The 20,663-nt window shown below is 39.5% G+C and overlaps 2 protein-coding genes across 2 annotated transcripts; both read left to right on the top strand.

The window, feature by feature from the left end:
- Nucleotides 1–530: 530 nt before the first annotated feature.
- lrif1 (ligand dependent nuclear receptor interacting factor 1) lies at nt 531–10,610 on the top strand. The gene is made up of 3 exons (XM_047385654.1): nt 531–822; nt 1,612–3,280; nt 8,853–10,610. Exons 1-3 carry the CDS (start codon nt 815–817, stop codon nt 9,702–9,704), a joined length of 2,529 nt encoding a protein of 842 aa, XP_047241610.1. The 5' UTR covers nt 531–814; the 3' UTR covers nt 9,705–10,610.
- Nucleotides 10,611–10,976: 366 nt separating this feature from the next.
- si:dkeyp-110g5.4 (uncharacterized protein LOC561637 homolog) lies at nt 10,977–20,573 on the top strand. The gene is made up of 3 exons (XM_047379576.1): nt 10,977–11,076; nt 15,718–16,278; nt 19,697–20,573. Exons 2-3 carry the CDS (start codon nt 15,739–15,741, stop codon nt 20,228–20,230), a joined length of 1,074 nt encoding a protein of 357 aa, XP_047235532.1. The 5' UTR covers nt 10,977–11,076; nt 15,718–15,738; the 3' UTR covers nt 20,231–20,573.
- The last annotated feature ends 90 nt before the right edge of the window (nt 20,574–20,663 follow it).

Genomic DNA, 20,663 nt, shown 5'->3' with positions numbered 1-20,663 from the left:
GAAAAGCGAGAAGTGTGACAAACCTTCAGATCAATGTTGGAGACTGGTAGAGGGTCACACTTGTTCTTAAGGGGACAGATGTCCTCTCTTCTTCATCGGGTAGAATACACATTTTAAATCATTTGTTAATTAGATGATAATATGTGAACTTTTAAAAATATTCAAAAGAAGTTTAATGGAATTTATTTTAATGAAATTTTATTTATGAACTATTTTGTGGTTCTACAAAAAAGGTAAAAGTATGGGAACCCTCAACCATACATGAAAAAAACGTTATTAGAGATGAATTGGTAACTTTGCATGGTTGGAAATGAAAAAGATAACATAAAATATGTTTTTTTTATTTCCAGTGAGCTAAAGTAAACTCTTTCCTGGTAAGTTAAGCTTTGAAAACATAATGACTTTTGCTGATGTGCGTTAATTTTTTTAATCCTTCATGATCTGTCACCTTCTATGGAGAGGTATTTCGGACGAAGGCGATGGTGTGTTTATTTTTAAAACCCCAGCCGGAAGGGGGCAGCAATAGGCCATCGAAACTTCTGCTCCGTCAGAGCAGTAGAAGAAAAAGTGGAACCTCAACACTTCAGTGTTCTTTGAGGGAAAGCTATCGTATTTAAATCAGATGTGAGTGGTAATGAGTTGATGAACGGATATCTTGGAAACGTTAAGGATGAATAACGTCATTAGGTGTCTTGGCCGGTGTAATATCTGTGATCCGCACTAAGCGGACAGCAGGAATTAGCCTGTTCCCTGTGGCTTCCTCCTTCCATTCCCTCCATTGTAAACCAGGTTTTATCCGTTTAGCAGAAACGACATGGACAGGTATGTTGGAGACAACTCTTCTACTGTTCAGTGAAAATAAAGACAAAAAAAAAAAAACTCCAGCTCATTATAAATGATTAAAGATAACATTTATCTACTGCTTTACATAATTGAAGTTACACCTAGATAAGTTTAAACCAAAGTAAGGTTTAATTCTTTAGTAAATTGCTAAAATATAATGGGGACAAAAATGAAGTCTTGAGACATTTGAAATTATTTGCTCTGGGTGGTGGCATTTCCACATTAAATGAATAATTGGCAGTCATTTGTGTGACGTTTTGATAATTGTTTCTGACAGTGACATGTCATTGCAGAGCACATAAAATAAGGTTGTTTCTAAAGACGTGGCCATCATTAAACCAACATATGACCGACATGTTTACAAGAACCAACCGAAACAAGAGCAACTAAACCTGAAATTTACCTCATTAATTCCAGATTTTACCTCCTATTTAAATGTGTTTGCTGTAAAAGGAACCTGTGGTCTCATCTACAACTTGCAGAAAAGCTAATTAGTTATTTCCAAATGTTGAACAATTCATTGAAGGCCTGTGGGCTTTTTTAAAGCTTAAAATCTGCTGCTTTGGCAGCAGATTGTCTGCAAAACTATATCAGAAGATTCATTTTACAAGACCTATCTGCTGATCTTTTAATTAGTGAACCATTAATAACTCCTAAACAACACACTGTATCTCTCAGTGGAATGTTTTTAAGAGATATATTGTGTATGTGTGATATTTCTATTGTTTTTCTCATATTCCCATGTTTTTTGTTGTTTTTCTCGAGTAGAAGCAGTGTCCTCTACCAGGCAATGCCGGCTGTTGGAGCCGATGGAAAAAATATAATGAAGCTAATTCCTGTCCTGAGAAACAATGGGCAGCCTTTCCCGACCCAAGCAGCTGTCCAAAGGAGCACTGGACATTCCTCCTCGACTCAGACACCTGTCCAAATAATCAATGCGCAGTTTTTCCCGACCCAGATGCCTGTCCAGAGAGCCAATGGACAGGCTTTCCCAAGTCCGACACCTGTTCAGATAATCAATAGACAGTCGTTCCCAATCCAGATGCCTGTTCAAAGGACCAATGAACAGTCTTACCCAACTCTGAAACCTGTTCAGATAATCAACTCACCGTCTTCCCTGACACAGATGCCTGCTGTAAAGACCAGCAGACAGTCTTTCCTGACTCAGGCATCTGTCCTAAGGACCAATGGACAGTCCTACCTGACTACGACTCCTCAGAAAGTCATCACTGTGTTTAATCCCTTGCTCCAGAGTGCCCCTCCACAGTTTATCAGCAGGCTGGCTAATGGAGGCGCCTCAAAAAAACAAAGTCCTCAGCAGCAGACTGTAACTTCATTGGCCAAAATTCCCCAGACTGGATCACCTTCAGTTGGAAGTTCCATTGAGCTTCCAGTGACAGTGAAGTCTCCCACCCTCCCCAAGTCAAACGTCCTAAATGTCCCCACTAGAGCACAGGTCAAGAGAATTTCCGTTTCCAAAGACCAGCCAGTTGTGAAAGAGCCAAACTTTTCTCCCTCAGCATGCTTCTCTGCCAGATGTAGCTCACCCACTGTGATTTATGTGTCACCTGTCACCACGGTGAACCAGAAAGTCACCCAAACTATTGGCTCTGCAGCTGAAAGACTTAGAGAACTGGCATTAAAAGTAAATACTTGTGACTCGCTTAGTAAGGCTGATGAATCCCAAGCGATTACCTGTGATTCGCCTCTAATAAAAGGAACAACCCCAAAGTTAAAACTGATTCCAAAGGTTTCACAAAGACCCAACAGTCCAACACGGTGGGTGATAGAAGAGATGGACAGCTGCACAGCCCAAAGTACCACCATAAAACATCTTTCATCTGAATCTGCCTCCTCAGGATGTCTTCAATCTTTCTCCGTGAAGGAAGACGTTCCCAATAAAACCCTGCCAGAAAATCCTTGGGTAATATATGATGGAAGAATGTTTTATGTAACCAAAAAGGGCAGCTCACCTTCTGAATCCCCTGCAGCTACACAGCTCATTTCCTCATCCCCACAACAGCCAGCCAAATCACCTTTTACTCAAACAAATGAAGTGATTGATCTTTGTGGTGATGGCAGCTCTCCATCCTCTAACATGCCTCCTATTTATTGTGGAGATGAAGACAATGTAATCTTTGTGTCTTATGTTCCACCCAAGTCAAAGTCTGGCCCGGCACAGAAACACAAGTTGGGCTCTGTCAGCTCCAATATCAGAACAGATGTTTCTGCTCAAAGAGATGGAGGGCAGGTCCAGAGCACACCCATCATTCATGATACACCTGGTTATGGTCCAGCAGAGGTGGACAGAACTGAGAGTTTAAACATAAATGGTCTGAAGAGAATCCCTGACCAGCAGGTAGACCCCCTGGAGATGGATGCAGAGACGGGAAGCTCAGCAAATCCCAACAAGGAAGAATGTGCTTCAAAGGTACAGGTGAGGTCACTTCCTTAACGGAGCACTGAGTTTTTGAGGGATCAATTATTTTGTTTGTAGATGATATTCCAGTGCATCCATTTGGGATGCAGGTAGTATCTGTACATATTGGCCTGATGGTGTTCTGTCCGCTTGTTGTCTTCTGTTTAGAGTAGAGCTTTAGATCTTAACCTGTAAAACAGTGGAACTTCTTCAGATGGAAGCATGAAGTGCTCCAAAATCTCCTGATAGCTAGCTGCATTGACCCTGCCCTTGATAAAACACAGTGGACCAACACCAGCAGCTGACACGGCACCCCAGACCATCACTGACTGTGGGTACTTGACACTGGACTTCTGGCATTTTGGCATTTCCTTCTCCCCAGTTTTCCTCCAGACTCTAGTACCTTGATTTCAGAATGACATGCAGAATTTGCTTTCATCCGAAAAAAGTACTTTGGACCACTGAGCAACAGTCCAGTGCTGCTTCTCTGTAGCCCAGGTCAGGCGCTTCTGCCGCTGTTTCTGGTTCAAAAGTGGCTTGACCTGGGGAATGCGGCACCTGTAGCCCATTTCCTGCACACGCCTGTGCACGGTGGCTCTGGATGTTTCTACTCCAGACTCAGTCCACTGCTTCCGCAGGTCCCCCAAGGTCTGGAATCGGCCCTTCTCCACAATCTTCCTCAGGGTCCGGTCACCTCTTCTTGTTGTGCAGCGTTTTCTGCCACACTTTTTCCTTCCCACAGACTTCCCACTGAGGTGCCTTGATACAGCACTCTGGGAACAACCTATTTGTTCAGAAATTTCTTTCTGTGTCTTACCCTCTTGCTTGAGGGTGTCAATAGTGGCCTTCTGGACAGCAGTCAGGTCGGCAGTCTTACCCATGATTGGGGTTTTGAGTGATGAACCAGGCTGGGAGTTTTAAAGGCCCCAGGAATCTTTTGCAGGTGTTTAGAGTTAACTCGTTGATTCAGATGATTAGGTTCATAGCTCGTTTAGAGACCCTTTTAATGATATGCTAATTTTGTGAGATAGGAATTTTGGGTTTTCATGAGCTGTATGCCAAAATCATCCGTATTAAGACAATAAAAGACCTGAAATATTTCAGTTAGTGTGCAATGAATCTAAAATATATGAATGTTAAATTTTCATCATGACATTATGGAAAATAATGAACTTTATCACAATATGCTAATATTTTGAGAAGGACCTGTATGTCATGTATTCGCAGAAAGGTCAGGAAAAGTCCATCAAACCTATCATTGGCCAGCAGGGTTTGAATGAATGCCGCTTGGAATGTTTTAACCTGCCTGAAATTGCTCCCAATCAGTCCTTTGTGCTTGTAGTGTTGCACACATTTTAAACTGCGATGACGATTGTGATTGGATATACCTTGTAGCTCAAGAACATGGAAGTTAGATCACATCTCTCTTCCAAAGATCTGTGCCTTTCTGGCAAGAAGCAGCCTTTAAAAAACTCAACCAAACACGGATGTTTTTGTAGAATGAAACTGCAGAAAAATGACACCCAGGGTGATAAATGATCAGGTATTCGTCATGAAGTTTAAAGTGGTACCTTGTGTGACTGGTAGCTTTTCAGAAGCTACCAGTCACACGTCATCAGGCCCAGTCAGCTCTACTGTAACAGGTTTAAACCTTTGATTTGTAATTGTGATGCTCAATTATCTTAAACTAAATAAAACTTACTAAGTGTTTGTGTGCCACAACACAAACTATATTTTCTGTATCCTGGTTTTGCTGCATCTCCATTATTATTAATTTGGAGACGGTTTAAATCTCATTTTTTGACAAATTCTCATCAACAAACTATAGTAAAAAAATGTTCACTTAGTTTAATATTGTTTTTACTTCTGCTACACCGGAGTGCTTTTGGTTCAAAGAACAAGTTTTAAATAGAGTCTAATAGAGCAGAAATCTATCTGATTTGTCCCGTTTGTGTTGTAGGAACACAGATTTCTATAGATCTTTATTCAGTTTTAATTTGCTTTTCATAAAGTCTGCATAATATGAGGAGAACATGTAATTGTGATCCTATTGATACATTTTGCAATCACTATATTAAATATAATAGACATACATTTTCATCAGTCTTTTCTGTCAGTCATTTCATAACAATGTTTGAGTCTCTTTCTGGGAGCTTTTCCATTTCAGGCAAAACAAATATACATAAAGTGTTTGGACTGAGGGCAGGTAAAGTCTATCCAACCTAAAAATATTGTTGGCATACAGAATGTACATGCATAAATACGTTTCAATATATTTTCCTACCAAATTATGCATCCGAGAAATCCTTTAATCAGAATGAGATCAGAATCAGAAAAGCTTTATTGCCAAGTACGTTTTTGGACATACAAGGAATTTGTTTAGGCGTAGTCGGTGCAATATAATACAAATTAAACAGTATAAACATATCTACAATATAATATAAATATATGTGCACAGTTTTAAGTGAGTGTTTCTCACTTTAAGATTGCATCATTGCACACATTCACATTGTGATGATGACTGTAATTCAATACATTGTCCAGCTGTAGTGTGATGTTCCTCCTACCTACATGGGTTCTCTTCAGGTACTTCAGTTCTTCTCCTACAGTCCAAAATCATGCGTCTGAGATCCACTGGAAACTCCAAACTAGCCTTAAACGAGACTTTGTATGTGAATGGTTGCATGTCTCTCTGTGTTGCTCTGTGATGGACTGGTGACCAGTCTGTCTACAACCCTGCAGATGGTTGTATACTCTTTATTAGGTACACCTAATCAGAGGCTTGTTGATATAAATGGTGAATCAGCCAATCACATGGAAGTAACTCAATGCATTTAGGTATCTAGACATAAAGATGACTGGCTGAAGTTCAGAGTGAGCATCAGAATGGAGACCAGAGATGAACATGACGTTGTTGCTGGAAGGACTGCTCTGAGTTAGAAACTGCAATTCTGTGATTTTCACAGTAATCGTTCCTCAGGTTCACAGAGAATGGTCTGAAAAAGAGAACCTATCCAGTAAGCATCAGTTTGGTTGATGGTCAGAGAAGAAGGAGCTGACTGGTTCGAGACAACAGCAGCTCAAATACCCACTCATTACAAGTTAATGGGCGGCTTGTCTGAGAATGTTGCCTTTGTTCCTCGGTTTGTAGTCCATTTCTAGTGGCGTTTCCACCAGTTAGTGGCCCTTTTATCAGAATCAGAAACAGCTTTAGTGCCAAGTTCGTACATACAAACAAGGAATTTGACTCTGGTACACTCTGAACTCTGGTTTTTTTTTATTTAATACGTTATAAGATATGTTTATGCATAACACTGACTGCAGAAATGTGCCGATGAGGCTTTCTGCTGATTGGCACCAGTTACGGGTTTTCTTTGAGATCGAATCTGATGATTTTGACTTTGGCTGATTAGTTTTCTTGCAGACAACCCATTTGTGTAAACTTTGTTTTATTTTATCTGTTGAATGGTATATGAACATTAACAGTAAAATCAAATTGGTCAGTAGGTTTCTTGACTGAGGTTGTGGATTAAATCCAAAAGAAAACTAACGTGTTACAAGAATTTCCTCATGTATGCATAAAAGCAAATCTCCCTAAGCTTTGTTTGGTATTTACTGAACTCAAATCAAAGGGCATCACAGAACATGTTTGATGTGTTTATGGGCCCAAAGATGTGGAAAATGCTAGTTTTTATCCATTTAATTTTAAATATCAGATTTTTCTCGAATTGACCTACTGATCAGCTGTAAACATGAATGAGGCAAAATTAGCTAATTCACTAAAAATGTTTTTAGTGTCAGCATACCAGTGGTACTGAGCTGGACTCTGAGAGAGCTGCTTTGGTTGATACTACTTTGGTTACATGTTTCTAGAGCTGCAGCAACTTGAGAATCAGTTTGTTGGTTTTGAAGGACTCTAGGTTTGTTCTGTAGCTAGTTTGGCTTTCAGACACCACCTGGCTGCTTTGTAAAGCCAGATTACTTCAAAGGTCATAAGTCCATGGTTTTGTGCTTTAAAGTCCTTGTCCTCGTTATTGCCCCCCCCATCCCCCAAAAAGTTCTGGCTGGGCTGTGGTCCAGATATTTATACCAACGGATCATTTTATACATGAAAAAAAACTACACTGATGGCAGGAGGTAGAGCTTCAGCCATCATAACTCCAGCTTTCAGTGCGTCCATTGAAAAAACAACAGGGTACCATGGCTGAGTAGAGTGAAACCGAGTGGAGCGGAGACATACACCTAAAAAGAGACAGTGGAAAAGGGGCATAAGATGCCCTGAGCAGCCATATCAAAATGGATTAGGAACATTGGGTCCAGGTGTTTCTGTAAAAACCTGATTACAAACCACTCCCTTCACACCTAAAAGACAGGTCATTAATTAGGGCCTCAGCAAGAACAGTCACAAGTCCTAACTTGTCCTTCCCAGAGCCATTTTTTCCATGTTTCTTATATTCTAGGTGTGACTTCCGACATTTCTCCTTTGAAACGTTTACACCTTGGCAGGTTATATTGCTTTAGACGCCTGTTGTTTGTGCTTCATGTTGTCAGTAGAGTCAGATTTGGTGGTGAATAATATGGTGCAGAACAGTAAAAGAAAAACATCTTAGCCACTGCATCGTGTGAAGGTAAACTAAAACTTATGTGGTAATTTAAGTAAGGAACATTTCTCACCTGGTTAAAAAACATTCTGCTGAGATACTTTGCATCCTACCACCCAACTGTCATTTTAAAAGTAGCCACCAGCTTTCATGAACGTTTTCATGGTAAGACCATCCCGCCCTCTTCCTGTCGACAAGAAGGCCCTGAACAGACTGAGGCATCAACCTTCTATTGTTTGTTGCATATCTTCTATAAGTCTGTTGTGGAGAGTCTGATCTCTTCTGCCATCATCTGCTGGGGAAGCAGCATCAGAACCAGGGACTTAAAAAAGCTCAACAAGCTGATAAAAAAGGCTGGTTCTGTTCTGGGGACTCCACTGGAACCTCTGGAGATCATTGTGGAAAGAAGGATTCTTCATAAAATGAAGAACATTATAGAGAACCCTGAGCATCCTCTTCATGAGACTGTCGTACATTTATAACAGAACCATTTCTAATGACTCTGAAGGAAGTTAGTGAGTTACATTTTATTTGCCTTTGACCATAAAGTTTTTTTGTATTTGAATCCCAAAATCGACGTTCTTCCAAGAATTTCCAGCTCACATGGTCCCTGGACAGGATGCTCTTTATCCATCCTCTGGTTAGAAGTGAAAGATGACCCACTAAATATTAGTGAGACCTAATATTGTAGCTGATCAGTATATTTAACATTTAAGATTGGAATTTTGACCTGATCTAGACCATAATGCAACATGTACTGTTTTCCTCTATTCAACCCTACAGGTTCTACCTTTACGTCAGTTTATTTGTCTGATTTTCATTTCTCAACTAAATAATGAATCTTCTCAGGGACATTTCTACTAAAATGACCAAAACAAAAAGGCTGAAATGTATTTAGTTACATTTTGGACATGTTAGTTGTTCACCTCTGATGCTTCAGTCTGCTTGTGTTTCTTGTGTTTAAGTATTTTGTTTTTTCTATCTTCCAGAACTCTGAACAGCCTGTTCCTGATGGGACATCTTTATCCACATGTGAACCCTGTCAAAAGTCCGACCACCAGCTCAGGAATATATTTGGGATCACGGCTGATTTGAAAATTTGCCTTCAAAAGATTGATGAAACGCCACATTGGTGTTTCTCTGCTAACTTTCCACAAACTAAGTCCCGAGGTCCAGTAGATAGTGAGAAGTCAACAAATGTTTTAAAAGTCAAAGAGGTTTCTCTGCAGGACTTTTCCAGTCCAGATAAACTGGATGTTAATGTCCTAACTGAACCATCTTACAGCATAGCTCTTAGAAGTCCAGATATCAAGCTGAACACAAAACCTCAGTGTATGTCGAAGGAGAACTGCTGTTCTGGCTTGGAAATGTCCTTTTTACCTGAAGGCGAGTCTGTGATTGGCTACGTCGAACCCATAGATGAGGATTTCCCAGATGAAAATGACATTTCCCAGTTACGAGACACACCTGTCCAACTTGAGACACAGACGTGTTTAGATGTTAACACAAACACGAGGAGAGTGGGACGGACAAGGAAACGCACCATGTGCCCGTGCTGTGTCCCAACTATTCTGCATCCTGTTATTAAATCCGCCACCAAGCTGGAAGAGGCGGAGAGGTGGATGTCAACAACACAGCGTTCAAGAAAAAGAAGAGGACGAACAAAGGCTTCAAGGAAAGATGGAAGAACATCTAGAAGGATCAGCTTTCCGAACTGTAAAGTACACCAGCCTCCTGCTAGCAGCGGTTCATCGACAGCATCCACACACAACGGGAGGTTAAAAAGGCACGAGCAGATCAGGAGGCACAATGAACATCTGGCAATGAAGCAACACAAATGACCATTACTAAGCTCTGGGACAGAAAAATGGATCAGATTTCCAACCTACACAGGAGCTTCACATTTGACCTAACTGAAGGAATAGTCAAGGTCATGTGATGTCTTCAGTCTGTTTTTAAAACACGCTTTAAAGTTAGAATATGAAAAATGCAACATGTTTTTACGTATTTGGTTGTATTAGTACAGAGATACTTGTATTAAAGGTTTCTATTGCATTTACAACAAATGTGTTACTGAAGGTCTAGAGTTTGAGTTTTTCATTGCTTTTGTATTGGTTCTAATATTGATTGGAGATTATTGAGCAGTGACTCAACACTCACTAACCTCAGAATTATAATGTGACACACAGCAGTGGCGACGGGGCAGCGAAATCAACCAAGTCAGAGCTAAAACCCTCCTTTTCAAGGTTTTACCTGTTGGGCCTAGTCCTATGAATTACTCTTTCATCCAAAGTGCTTTCTACTGTGGTTTTGTGTTTCAAAAATGTTTATACTGTATCTTATTTGTCACAGAAAAATAAGAAATCTATGACAGTCTACCTATGTTGTGATATCAGACTATCCATCTTGTCTGTTTTGAGTAAATGACTGTTCTGATATGTTTGCTAGTTTAAATATGAATGTTCCTACATGGCTGTACATTGGAATGGATCTGTCTAGTTATTATTTGCATAACAGTTTTCATCTTTCTACCAGCTCGTTTCTAACAACTATTAAAGTCTAAATGTTGTCATTGTTTTTACAGTTATACAGTATTGCTAAAAAGATAATGTACCCCTGTCACTCCTAGGTTTTAATGTTTAAATAATTCGTTTTTTACAAGGTTCTAAAAATATTTAAATTTACATGCAAATGTAAAGAGGTGCAAGTTAATTCCATTAGGCAAAGATTAAATGTTCTTATTGGTCTTCTGTTGTATTCTAATTTCCTGAGAAAAAGATGTAGCCTGAATGCTACCTACCTAATGTACAGTCATATATTATTGAAAAGTTAATTTCTTTCATTTAAATTAATTCACAAAGATAACCATTACATAGATTAGAAACACAGCCTGTTAACAAGCCTAGATTAAAATATTAGACCAAAAAAGAACTTTAATTCATAAATGTTGGGTTGAAAAGTATGTTTAAAATCTGCTCGAATGTTGTTTTCCAAAAGTACTTTTAATCGGACAGACGAGCCTTATCGGAACATATTCTAATTTATTGAACATGACTCCATGTTTGTAGTCCGCATCTTGCGGACTGTCGAGCCAGTAAGAGAGCCGTGTTAGGCGGCGCTTTTATTCTGAAAACCGCATACCGGAAATCTTGATGCATCATGGCAAATCGAAAATGCTCTACTGTTGAGGTGTGACCGTCTACCCTCGTCAAGGTAGGTGATAAGCTCCTAGTGATGTCAGAAGTGTTTCTTTACTAATATTTAGTTTTATAGCAGTTGATGCAGTGCCGGTGAGGAGGCTCAGTGTGACGTTTGGTTCCGAAGATGACTTCGCTTTTTTCTGTCCACTAACTTTCTGATGTATTAAATGGACCTAACATACAGTCGTTTTGAAACTCGATTATAACCTCCGGTATCAAAAACGGGTCAGATTTTTGTCCTGAGTGGGAGCATCAGTGTGTGATTAGCAGCTTCACTCGGTGCGTTCACTCCGACTCCTCCCGATTAGAAATACCACAAAGCTTATTTCTCTTCCGATTTTTAAATATTTAAATCCGTCACTGTTATATTATTTTAATGTTTCTCTTTGTTATGTAATGAATTTGACATCAAAAAGATACGACATCACAGAGGGATCCGAAGCTTTAAGTCCGATTACTACAGGAAGTCACTAATTGTCACATCCGCCGTATTAAACCTGCTTCAGGGACGATGTTGCCAGATATTGCGAAATAAAGCAACCAGCTCTATGAAAACAAGCCCAACGGACAACCACCACACTATGTGAAACAGAGGGCAATTATAAACATTATAAATGTATACAATTATTATGGCATTACTAACCAGAGACATTTTGAATAACTGAAATTATTTGAATAACTCGTACTTTTAAAGTCTGATATAAAGAAAAGTACATTTTGCAAACATAACAGCAAAATGACAGTAAAGATATTTAATAAAAAACTTTCTTTAAACTGTTTAAAAGAAAAGACACACATGAGCCAATTCAAACAGGCTCAGTGTAAAACCATCATCGTTCGTGGTCAGAAATCACATCTATAAGTTAAGGCATGTGTGTGTTTGGGGTCTGTGGTCAACTTGGGTGATAACCGAGAAACGGGCTTGGAAAGGACAAACTACATTCCACTCGTGTTTTGCTTTATTGTTGATAATCAGGGGGTTTCACTTGGGAAGAAAGTCAATCTCAAATAAGCAACTTCACAATCAAATACAAGCCCAAAAAACCGCAACTCACGAGATTTGCGAGCGACTTTAGAAAAAAATAAGCCCAAAGTCACTTATAATAAGCGGACTTGTCGTCTCAAGGCACTTTACAAAGTCAATTTAATCGAACCATTCAGATTTCAAGTCAGGTTCATACATTCCAATTAATCCTAACTTTCAAACAGTCAGATTCAGTTATTTATTCAAATTGGATAAAAAGTTTTTCTATCTAAGGAAACCCAGCAGATTGCATCCAGTCAGTGACTTGCAGCATTCCCTCCTCCTGGATGAGCATGTAGAGACAGTGGACAGTCACTGGTGTTGACTTTGCAGCAATCCCTCATACTGAGGATGCCTGTAGCGACAGTGGAGAGGAAAAACTCCCTTTTAACAGGAAGAAACCTCCAGCAGAACCAGAACCAGGCTCAGTGTGAGCGGCCATCTGCCACGACCGACTGGAGGTTTGAGAGAACAGAGCAGAGACACAAAGAGAACAAAGAAGCACTGATCCAGGAGTACTTTCTATGGGAAGGAAAAGTAAATGTTAATGGATGTAGCTCCTTTAGAGTATGAGATAGAGCACATTCAGTTAGTCATAGTAAAAGCTCAGTCAGTAGCTGTGTCTAGGAGAAAAATGGGGTTAAACACTGAAAGACAGGGCCAAGTGGATCATCTGTAGTTGTTGGCAGCAGAAGCTTGGACGATGCCCCCCTCCAGAAAGGTGTCACAGGTAGATACAGAGCCAGGCCCGGTGTAGCTTCTAGGAAGAGAAAATAGAGAGAACATAAAGTTAAAAGCTGAAATAACAGCAAATAATGCAAATTTGGAGAGTAGTATGAGAATGTAGTGAAGTGGGTGAAAGTGGTCATTATGTCCTCCAGGTCAATTTAATGCCATCCAGGTTAAACGATTGACTAAGCAGTTTCTTTTTTAAAGACTCTGGTCCAAAGACGACAACTTCTGTCATGTCTGAATTTAGAAGCAGAAAATTTAAAGTCATGCAACTTTTTATGTCTTCAAGACATGCTTGTAGTCTATCTAACTGGTTGGGCTCATCAGGATTTATGGATAAGTAAAGCTGAGTATCATCAGCGTAACAGTGAAAATTTATCCCATGCTGCCTGATAATTTGACCTATTGGAAGCATATATATAGTAAAGAGAATTGGCCCAAGTACTGAACCCTGTGGTACTCCACAATTAACCCTGGAGTTTAAAGATGATTTATCATTTACATGAACAAACTGGAATCTGTCAGACAGATAAGATTTAAACCAGCCTAGCGCTGTTCCCCTGATCCCTACAGCATATTCCAGCCTTTTTAAGAGAATATTATGATCGACTGTATCAAAAGCAGCACTGAGATCTAACAGAACCAGTACAGACACAAGTCCATTATCTGAGGCCATAAGAATATCATTAGTGACTTTCAGCAGAGCTGTTTCAGTGCTATGATGAGCTCTGAAACCTGACTGAAACTCTTCAAACAGGTCATTGCTGTATAAATGTTCACACATTTGATTAGCAACAATTTTCTCAAGAATTTTAGATAAGAATGGAAGATTGGATATAGGTCTGTAATTTATTAAATCATCTTGATCAAGCGAAGGTTTTTTAAGTAGAGGTTTAATTACAGCTACCATAAAAGCTTATGGTACATATCCATTTACTAAGGATAGATTAATCATATCTGAAATGGGGCTGGTAACCAGAGGGAACACTGGTTGGGATTGGGTCTAACATACAAGTTGAATGGACCTAGGGTTACTCATATTTTCTCTCCAATTTTCTAACAGTGTGCTTTAAAGTACGCAGCCCTGAATGAAGCCAGGGAGCCAGCCTCCTATAAATAATGAGCTTTGTTTTTAGGGTGCTATCAATTTTAGTTTGGAAGAATCCCATAAAGTCATGACTACTGAGAGCTAAGGGAATGGATGGCTCAACAGAGCTATGACTCTGTGTAAGTTTAGCAACTGTACTAAAGAGAAACCTAGGATTATTCTTGTTCTCTTCTATTAATGATGAGAAATAAGCTGTTCTAGCTTGGTGAAGTGTCTTTTTATACAACAGTAGGCTATTTTTCCAGATTAAGTAGGAATCCTCTAGGTGTGTAGAGCGCCATTTTCTCTCCAATTTTCTAAAATTGTGCTTTAAAGTACGTAGCTCTGAATTAAACCAAGGAGCTAGCCTCCTATAAATAATTACCTTCTTTTTCAAGGGGGCTGCATTGTCTAATGCATCACACAATGATGAAGAAACACTATGAACAAGAGAATCAATTTGTGACGGGGCAGAAACAGAATTATTGCCCTCCACTGTGTTTTTCTGTGATAATGAGGAAATTAAAAGTGGAACAGATTCTTTAAAGGTTGTTACAGCATTGTCTGATAATGATCTACCATAATGACATTTTCTTTCAGGTGTGGAGTACTCGGTTAAATTAAACTCAACGGTTATTAAGAAATGGTCAGACAGGACAGGGTTTTGAGAAAATATTGTTATGTCTTTACACTCAATGCCATATGTCAGCACAAGGTCCAGAGAATGAAGACAAAGGTGGGTAGGTTTGTTAATGTTTTGAGCAAAGCCAATTGAGTCCAAGATAGCATTAAAGGCTATATTTAGGCTATCACTTTCAGTGTCAACATGAATGTTAAAATCCCCCACTATAATAACTTTATCTGTATTTAACACTAAATCAGATAAAAGGTCTGAAAACTGATCTAAAAATTGAGAGTAAGGGCCTGGTGGATGGTACAAAACAACAAACAGAAGAGGTTTTAGTGTTTTGCAATTTGGATGAGGAAACCTAAGGAATAAATATTCAAAAGAGTTGTAGCTATTAATTGGTATGGGACTAATCAATAAATTGGACTGAAAGATGGTTGCTAAAATAGATGCAGCAAACAGAATTTTGTGACCGATTTCCGATTTTAGCCAATTCCCATTTCTTTTTAAAAACTATGATAAATAAGATGATAAAAGAACACCATTTACAACATTTCTTTCTAGGCTTCAGTCAGTCTTTTATATTAGGAGCTGAAGTGACGTCATACAGTGTTGGAGCGCTATCCCTGTAGAACAGACCTATACTGACAGTTTTAAACAAGTAAAATGATTTTAGTTTTGACAGTTTAACAGCTTGCCTTAATGATTTGTACGGTTAGCTTGTGTATTCTAGGGGATGTAGATCCTTATCCTAGCCCTGAAAGTTCCATTAAGCTACCAACATTTACACATCCAACATGTTCTGTGACAGAGGTTCAGCGCTCAGTAGAATGAAGTAGAGAAACTTTTCTACACTCTGCTTAGCTGTCCTGTTATTTGCTGAAAGTCTTCCTCTCTAACACCTCGATGAAACAGATATATTTTAAATGTCTTACGTCTCCAAGCTTCTTCTGAACACCTCACTGATACAGAAAATTTGGAACTTCTTTCTTCAGTAAGTGTCCACACTAAAAAGTGGTGTTTTCAGTGCCACCTGTTATTGCTTACATGTGGGGATTTGAAAAACCTTAGAACAAACGTACATTTTGTTTTTGCTGAGTTAATATAAGGCTGTAATCTCGCTGACTGAGTCAGATTTTAATTGATAAGTGGATTTATTATAATTTTCTCTATTTCTTTGTAGACACGGGTGAATCTAAACAGTATGGAAGTCTGTAGTGAATGGGAAATCTATATCCCCGTGGAGGCCGAAGTGAAAAACATCTCCCTGAAGAGCTTACCAGACTCAGTCCTCAGAAGAATAGATCTGCCTGTCTCTGATAGCGACTCCTCCAGGAAGTCCACTGACTCTACAGATGTAATATGGATTTCTCCAGCAGTGATTGGAAGAAAAGGACATGGATCTGCCTCATGGAAAGAAAGGCATTTGGCTCAAAACACACTCGAATTCCAAGGCACAGAGTTTCAGGCCGGTCCTTTGAAAATGTCTTTTGTCTCCTCCAACCGAGCAGCCAGAGACGTGCTCAAGAACATCTCCGCTGGAAAATGTTCTTCCAAAAAAGAGCCTTTACATCAGGACTCAGCACTGCCGGCAAATCAGAATGCCGTTGTCGTCTGCAATGGGCAGATTTACCTGTGCATCAGGAAGGCCAGGAGAAAGCAACAAAAGACACGGAAACTACAGCTGTCCTCCAAGGCTGCCATTCCTTCAACTGCAGGGCTGCGAACTACAAGCTCAACAAAGGTAATTTGATTAGCAAAACAAGAAGTAACATCTATGAAACCTGAATGGGTCACTCCTTACCTGTGGAACCTCTATCAGCCCACGGTCATACCAGTAGACCTGCGAGACCATACCCCTGTAGAGATGCTGAATCTGACTAGAGGCTGATGTTAGAAACTAATGTCATTTATTGGCAGGATTCCTGAACAGCATTGTGTGTCTGCAGCAGGTGCAAAGTTGATTCAATCCAGTCATACAGACTGATTCCAAGTCATGTACATACATTCCAGTTGATCCTAGTTCTCAACGAATTCCGTCAAATTCAGTTTATTATTCAAATTGGCTAAAAAGAAAATATAGCAGATTACATCGATTCTTTGACTTGCAGCAGTCACTCCCCATGGATAAGCATTTAGCCACAGAGGAGAGGAAAAACTCCCTTTTAACAGGAAGAAACCTCCAGCAGAACCAGAACCAGGCTCAGTGTGAGCGACCATCTGCCACGACCGACTGGAGGTTTGAGAGAACAGAGCAGAGACACAAAGAGAACAAAGAAGCACTGATCCAGGAGTACTTTCTATGGGAAGGAAAAGTAAATGTTAATGGATGTAGCTCCTTTAGTGGCTTCATCTATGAGAGAAAGTCAGCTAACCAGATGAACTGTGAGCCAATTTTTAAGTTGTGAATATAAAAAGAGCACATACAGTTAGTCACAGTAAAACAGGGTTAAACACAGGAGGACAAGGCCAAGTGTATCGTCTATAGAAGGAGAACATTAAGTTGTTTGCATCCACAGCTCAGCTGATGTCCTTCTCCAGGAAGGTGCCACAGCTAAACACAGAGCCAGACCAGGTGTAGCTTCTAGGAAGAGAAAAGAGAGAACATAAAGTTAAAAGCTGAAATAACAGCAAATAATGCAAAATTGGAGAGTAGTGTGAGAATGTAGCGAAGAGGGTGAAAGTGGTCATTATGTCCTCCAGCAGCCTAAGCCTATAGCAGCATAACTACAGAGATAGTTCAGGATAACCTAAGCCACTCTAACTATAAGCTTTATCAAAAAGGAAAGTTTTAAGCCTAGCCTTAAAAGTAGACAGGGTGTCTGCCTCACGGACTAAAACTGGGAGCTGGTTCCACAGGAGAGGAGCCTGATAACTAAAGGATCTGCCTCCCATTCTACTTCTAGAGACTCTAGGAACCACCAGTAAACCTGCAGTCTGAGAACAAAGTGCTCTGTTAGGAACATATGGACCAATCAGATCTCTGATGTATGATGGAGCTAGATCATTAAGGGCTTTATATGTGAGGAGGAGAATTTTAAATTTTAGAGAGACAGAAAGAAGGAGAGATATTCTCCAAACATTGAATAACAGTGAAGTAATAAAACACTGCCGGCTCCATGGTGCAGGGATCCCCCTCCTTAATAGTCGAGTAAATGAGCACATAAACATCTATAGCAATCATACAATTATTAATATAGAGATAAGATCAACTTTATGATCCCCTAGGACGAAATTAAATAGTTTCAGCATCAGGACAGATTAAAGGTGCACCTCTAGTAAGGTAATATTAGGAAAGATAAATAAATAATAGAAACAATAATGAATAAAAAGTGAACCAAATTATTACATACAATATAGTACAGAAGTATTAAAATATTTACAGACTGTAAAATGGTGATGATGATGTCAGCAGCCTTGGCCTAAATGGTCATCTACAACGTTCCCTGTCTGTGGAGAAGCTTTCTGGTGTTCTGCTATCTCCTCTGTAGCTTCTGATCGCCGCCGGAACCAGAGCTGCTTCCAGACTGGTGGTGAAAGCAGAAGGAACAACTCATTGATCTTCTGGGAAAGTCCGTTTGTTCACATTGTGATCCCAGGACCAAATCTACCTTTTAACATTCCTCTCTTCTCCTCCACCAGCAGGCTCTGCTCTTCTGTTCACTTCGCTTTTCTCCACCTTTTCTTTTCCGTTTTGTTTTGGTCATTTTACCAAATTAAACCTCAGTATACAAGAAGGCAATCACTGTAAAATGCTGAATCTTAATATTTATATGAAATTAATTATTATGAAATAGATGAAGCATGAAAACGACCAACATGGCGAGTAAACATAATAATAAGCAAATCAAAATAATGAGCATGTAAATAAGCTACATTTTGATGCTGTGTGACCATTCATTTAATCTTGCTAAGTTTTATCATCATAATTTACACATTTCTGAATCCAGTCTAAATTCTATCATCGGTTAAATTCTCTCCACAGATTACTAGGAGCACATTTGTTGTTTTTTTCTTGCTTCTTTTAACAACCAATCACAGCTCTTAGAAGACAGCATCACACCTAGCAACGGGGTCAGCCACACCTCCTCACTAAGATAAGAATTTCTGTCGTCTCCTCGCTCAGAGTCGCTCTCTGCAGCGAATGGAATCACTCTGAAGCTGAGACTCTGCCAAGAATCTTTTGGACTAAGTTTGGAGCTCTCTGAGAGGACTCTGAGCATCTTTGAGAGTACGAGCCCAGATCTTACATATCCTGTTTTTACAGCTGTTTAGAGTTGTGAAGCAGTTGACTTCAGTTCTTAAAGTCAAGACTTTAAGAACTCTTTATTTTTTCAGGTGGTTTAAATCACATGATATCCTCAACTGTCTTTAAATAGTCTCTTTTTGAAAGTAAAAAGTCTCACACAACTGTCTGCTGCAGGTATTTTAGGCATAGTTTGTAAGGAGCTAAGTTTTACCATCTCCTTGTAATCTGTGTCGATCTGTTGCATGTTCCTAAAACATGTCCGTAAAAATAATGGATGAAGTTACTATGCCACTATCTGGCAAGTTGCATTTGTGTGGCGATACTTTCCACTTAATATTTCTGTAAGGATTGAAAGGCTAATGTAAAAAATTGCTTCTTGTAGCAGCTCATTTTCTATGTTCACTCTTTATTTCTGTTAAATTGGTTTCTGCTAATGCATTCAGTGCCAAATGGAAAAAAATGTCATTTCCATCATCTGACTGGGAGCAAATGAGGCTGATGTAGGTCACCTCACAAATGTGAAGCGTGTTGTTGTGATCATTATAGTTTTCAGTTTAGACCTTCCTCTTTAGAGCTGCAGTGCATTCATCATGATCTGAAGCCAACGTTGGGAGGATATGGAGATGAAGGGACCACAGTATTTTCATATATTGAGATGGATCCAAACATCTAGCATGCAGGCCTGCACCATGCCAGATCTACTCTTATGTACTGATGGATTGTTTTTCCATCCCATAGAAATAATATGGAGTTTGTGCATTTTTGAGAATATAAATGTGTCATGAAGTATAAAAATGTGACCCGTGCATATGTCACTTCTATAATGTACATTGAAGAGAATGAGCAATGGATAAAATGAGGAGTTTACTAAAAACAATGTAAGGTTGATGTGGTGCTGTTTTGTCTGTTTCAGGAGCTCATCAGTGGCAGACAGAAGATAAAAGCTGATACAGGTAAAGTAAAGGGCTGTGAGAAGGCTGCTGAGCTGAAAAGAAAGGATGGTTCTGCAGACAAGGCTGAGTATTCAGGACCTTGTCCCTCTGACGGTGGACACAGAGCGGACGGTAACACTCGGTATTTTAAAGCTCCCAGGAAAGAGTTGGCCTCAGAGGAAACAGCTCTGCAGCCTTTGTATGTTCGGCCTCAGGAGAAGCAGGAGCACCCAACAAACAGGGTGGTTGTAGAATATGACATGAACAACTTAGGCGAGGAAGAGGGGTCTGTCTGGGCCAATGACATAGATCGCAATCAGATGGACAGTCAGGATGATGAGAATGCTGGCAACAATGGGTGGATGATGATGATGAAGTCTCTGGGTGCAGCTGGTGCCTCGACATCGAAACACATGGACATTGACTTTAATGAGCTGGAAAAACAGGAGAAGATCGCTCAGCTAAAGGCCAAATTCATGCAGAAAGAAGCTGCTCTCAACGACTTGATGTCATGATGGGGACTACTCTGATGATTCTGCTGTTTCTCCAAATCCGTCTCATCTCCTTAGAAGCTTCTTAGATTTGTTTTAGACCGAACTGATGGAAGTTACCGTTTAGCTGTTAAATAATGACTTATGAGTTGTTCTTTGTAAACTCTTTGATCCGGGTTTGTTCTAAGGGTATCCTGCTCATTTATGGACTCGTTTGTTTTTACATACCATACTTATGTCTTCGTAGTAACTTTCCAAAGACAAATCCTTTGCCTTATACTGTAATGGCTAAACTTTATGTTCAGATTAATCGGTTTATTATTTGAGGAATCTTTAAAATGAACAAAAATAAACAATACTGAACTGATGTCTTAATATTTACATTTTTTTTCAGTCAAAATTCCAATAACTGCAATATACTTTTTATATATAAAATGTCTAAACTCTGGACAGACGG

This window comes from Girardinichthys multiradiatus, chromosome 1 (genome assembly GCF_021462225.1).
Source record: "Girardinichthys multiradiatus isolate DD_20200921_A chromosome 1, DD_fGirMul_XY1, whole genome shotgun sequence".
NCBI classification, from domain to species: Eukaryota; Metazoa; Chordata; class Actinopteri; order Cyprinodontiformes; family Goodeidae; genus Girardinichthys; species Girardinichthys multiradiatus.
Note: the sequence above shows the minus strand (reverse complement) of the source record. Positions and strands in the feature narration are given on the sequence as shown.

Bases quoted from the DNA above. Each gene is read 5' to 3' on its own strand.
- lrif1 (XM_047385654.1), top strand. The intron at 3,281-8,852 runs GTGAGGTCACTT...TCTATCTTCCAG, and splicing joins AATGTGCTTCAAAGGTACAG to AACTCTGAACAGCCTGTTCC.
- si:dkeyp-110g5.4 (XM_047379576.1), top strand. From the start codon at position 15,739: ATGGAAGTCTGTAGTGAATGGGAAATCTATATCCCCGTGGAGGCCGAA. The intron at 16,279-19,696 runs GTAATTTGATTA...TGTCTGTTTCAG, and splicing joins GAACTACAAGCTCAACAAAG to GAGCTCATCAGTGGCAGACA.